The sequence below is a fragment of the Condylura cristata genome, unplaced genomic scaffold, assembly GCF_000260355.1.
Source record: "Condylura cristata isolate star-nosed mole 26May11 unplaced genomic scaffold, ConCri1.0 scaffold00028, whole genome shotgun sequence".
Classification (NCBI taxonomy): Eukaryota; Metazoa; Chordata; class Mammalia; order Eulipotyphla; family Talpidae; genus Condylura; species Condylura cristata.
This window is the reverse complement of record NW_004567129.1, coordinates 17040578-17043429: the sequence shown is the minus strand read 5'-3', so window position 1 is coordinate 17043429 and position 2852 is coordinate 17040578. Positions and strand designations below refer to the sequence as shown.

Below are 2852 nucleotides of genomic sequence, written 5' to 3'. Positions count from 1 at the left end.
ACCATGCCTTTCTACTTCAGGTCTCATCAGCTCAGCTCCCCGCCCGGCCATGTCACATGCTCATTCGGCCAGGTGTCCCTTCTTTGCCCCATCCTTGCCACCCCTTTGCCATCTGCTGCCTTCTCATTTGGGGGGACCTAGGCCATCCAGATGTCACTAGGAGGAGAAGTTTCATAGTCATGTGCAGCTGACTGCTCTGGCGACCTTTGCTAGGTCCATGACAGCCCCTGACACCGGGGATGCCAGGGGGTCTGTCAGCCTTTCTTCCCTCACAGAGGCACCAGTTCTGCCGGGGAGGGCTACTTGGCACGCAGATAGTGTTCATTTGACTTGGGTGGGAACTGCCTCCCTTTATCTGCCTTTAGCGTGACCCTGACAGGTGGGTCTGCAGGGCTTGTTGCTCTCACTGTCATGCAGCCATCCCTGCTCCCTTTGCCCTCTCTATTCCAGGTTCAACGCCCTCTGGATCGCTTCTTCTGCTCAGTTGTCACTGTTGCTCAGCAAAAGTACCAGTCCACCTTATGGTAAGTTTGCTCATCAGTGGGCTTGAGGCTTAGGATGGGGAGCCTGAATCCAGTATTGACCTGGGAGGGGAGGGGGGATGGTACACCCGGGCAGTGACATCCCTGGTCTCGACCCCTTCCTCAGTTTTGTTAAGTCTCTGCCAAGAGTGTGTTGAGGCAGGCCTCCCCACCTCTAGTTCTGCAGCCAGCCAGCCTGCCTGCTGGCCGGCCTCACCACTCCATGCCTCCCTCATCTGCCCAGGGACAAGTCCAAGAAACTGGCGGAACAGGCTGCAGCTATCGTCTGTCTGAGGAGCCAGGGTCTCCCTGAGGGTCGGCTGGGTGAGGAGAGCCCCTCTTTGCACAAGCGCAAGCGGGAGACTCCTGACCAAGACCCTGGGGGACCCCAGGTTCAGGAGCCAACCGTGCCTGGATCCCAGGCTCAGAAGCCAGCCGTGTCTGGGGAGCTGTGCAAGAAGCCCTTTGTGGCCTTGGGAAGTGGTGAAGAAAGCCCCCTGGAAGGCTGGTGACCACTGTCCCTTCGCTGGTCGCCCCATGCATGGGCTTGGCCCTTAGATGACTGTGGGTGCCGCACATGAACCACTTGCCACTGGACATTTTGCTGGCCCTGGCAGGAGTTCGGCCCTGACCCAGGCCGTCAGCCTGGAGCACAGGCCAAGGGGTGCCCAGGGTGCGTGATTCTCTTGGCGGGTCGGAAGCAGGGCTACATTTCCAGCAGTCTCGGTATTTTCTGTGAAAACAGGAGCTTTTCAGGTACCACCTCCCTTACCTGACACTGGTACAGTGCAATAAAGATACCCCTCCCTTCCCCTCGGCTGACTGACCCAGCCCTGGGCGTCTCTTACTTGGACTGATGTCCTGGCGTAATTACTCTACTCCCACCCTTTGTGCAGAGCTGGAGCTTCCTAAGGTCTGTCACCTACCCAGTCTTATGGATCTGGTGGAAAAGGGGCGGTGTGGTGTCCTCTTTGATGCTTACTGGACTTGGGCTGACACAGACGGCCTAGGAAAGCCCATTTCTACCCATGTAAACTAAGGAAGGGCTTACAAAATTGAGACACTGGCCATCAATTCATTTTCTTGACAAGAGGTGATAAAGAATCTGGGAAATGATTAGGCCATATGGTGCCCCATTCAGGGAACAGCTCAAGAGAGTCGGGGGTCCTGCGTCTGCCCCCCCACTTCTGGATCTCTGACATGATGAGGTGCCTGACTGTGAAGACTGCTGATGACAGCAATTTGGGGCCCTTACAATTGCCTGCCCACACCTCTGCCCCTCCCCTCACCCCCACCATCCCTTTTGGGCCGGAAGGAAGTGGCAGATTCTCTTTAATTTCCTCCTGGCAATGAGAAGCAAACAAGCGGCTACCACAGGCCACCACATCTCATGGGGCCTCCCCCGCTTACTGGGAGGGGCTGTTTGACCAAAGGTCCCTGCCCTGCACCACCGCCCCCGCTTCCTCCACAGTAAACATGCTGCTGCTCCTCCCCTTTCCAAGCTCTGTGGGGAGGGGGGATTCCCCTCTGGGCCCTCTGTGTTCCTCTCATCTCTCAGGTCAAGCCCCTGTGCTAGTCAGCAGTTCCTGGCCCTGCCAACCTGAGTCAAGGGTTGGACAGGTGAGGTGACTCTCTGGGTCCTGGAACTGCCCCTTCTTGCATCTACACTTGCTTTTCTGTATGCAGATAAGAACACTTCCCAGTATTCTGTCTCACTTTGTGCAAGTCACTTCTGTCCTCTCTGGACCTAAAGACCCACTGAGAGTGGAATCGGCTGTTCTGCCTGCCTGAGGCTGACGGGAGGCTAAGTAGGCTGGAGCAGATCCTATGGCCCTGTGTGGCTGATGGAGTCACTCCATGTCGAGGCTGCCCCAACTTCCCAGACCAGTATGTCCACAGAGGGGCCCTACCTAGGGCCTAGACTGGCGTGTTTCAGTCTCCACCACCACTCTTTAGCCATAATTTGTTGGGCATTTCTTACGTAAAACTATTTCCTTTCCTTCCCACCTTGCCTGGAACAGGGCAGAGAGTCCCCAGTAGCCCCCAGACATCCTGAGCCAGTCAGAACCTGTGGGAAGACCTGTGTGGCCAGGCACTGCGTCTTGCTCTCTACTTTCCTGCTGGAACTGGCCTCTGTCCTCAGGTTTTTGCTTCCACAAGGTGGTTTCCGTTCTCTGGCAGTGCCCCTGGGTTGCGGGGAAAAAGACAGGCAGCGCTAGAGGTCTGCTGGTAAGCTGGAGGCTGGGGTGGGGCTCAGGGATGTCAGAGGGCCCAGGAAAAGCATTGGGGAGAGCATCATTTATAGGGTCACAGGAGGAGAGGAGCTAGTAA

The 2852-nt window shown here is 56.6% G+C and overlaps 1 protein-coding gene across 2 annotated transcripts in view; it reads left to right on the top strand.

The window, feature by feature from the left end:
• DUS2 (dihydrouridine synthase 2) overlaps positions 1-1368 on the top strand; it is a 30139-nt gene extending 28771 nt beyond the window's left edge. For both annotated transcript variants that reach the window (XM_012730786.1, XM_012730785.1), the window contains exons 15-16: positions 451-524; positions 766-1368. In XM_012730786.1, the coding sequence (XP_012586240.1) occupies positions 451-524; positions 766-1033 (342 nt within the window). In that variant the 3' untranslated portion in view covers positions 1034-1368. The remainder of the gene's footprint in view (positions 1-450; positions 525-765) is intronic.
• The last annotated feature ends 1484 nt before the right edge of the window (positions 1369-2852 follow it).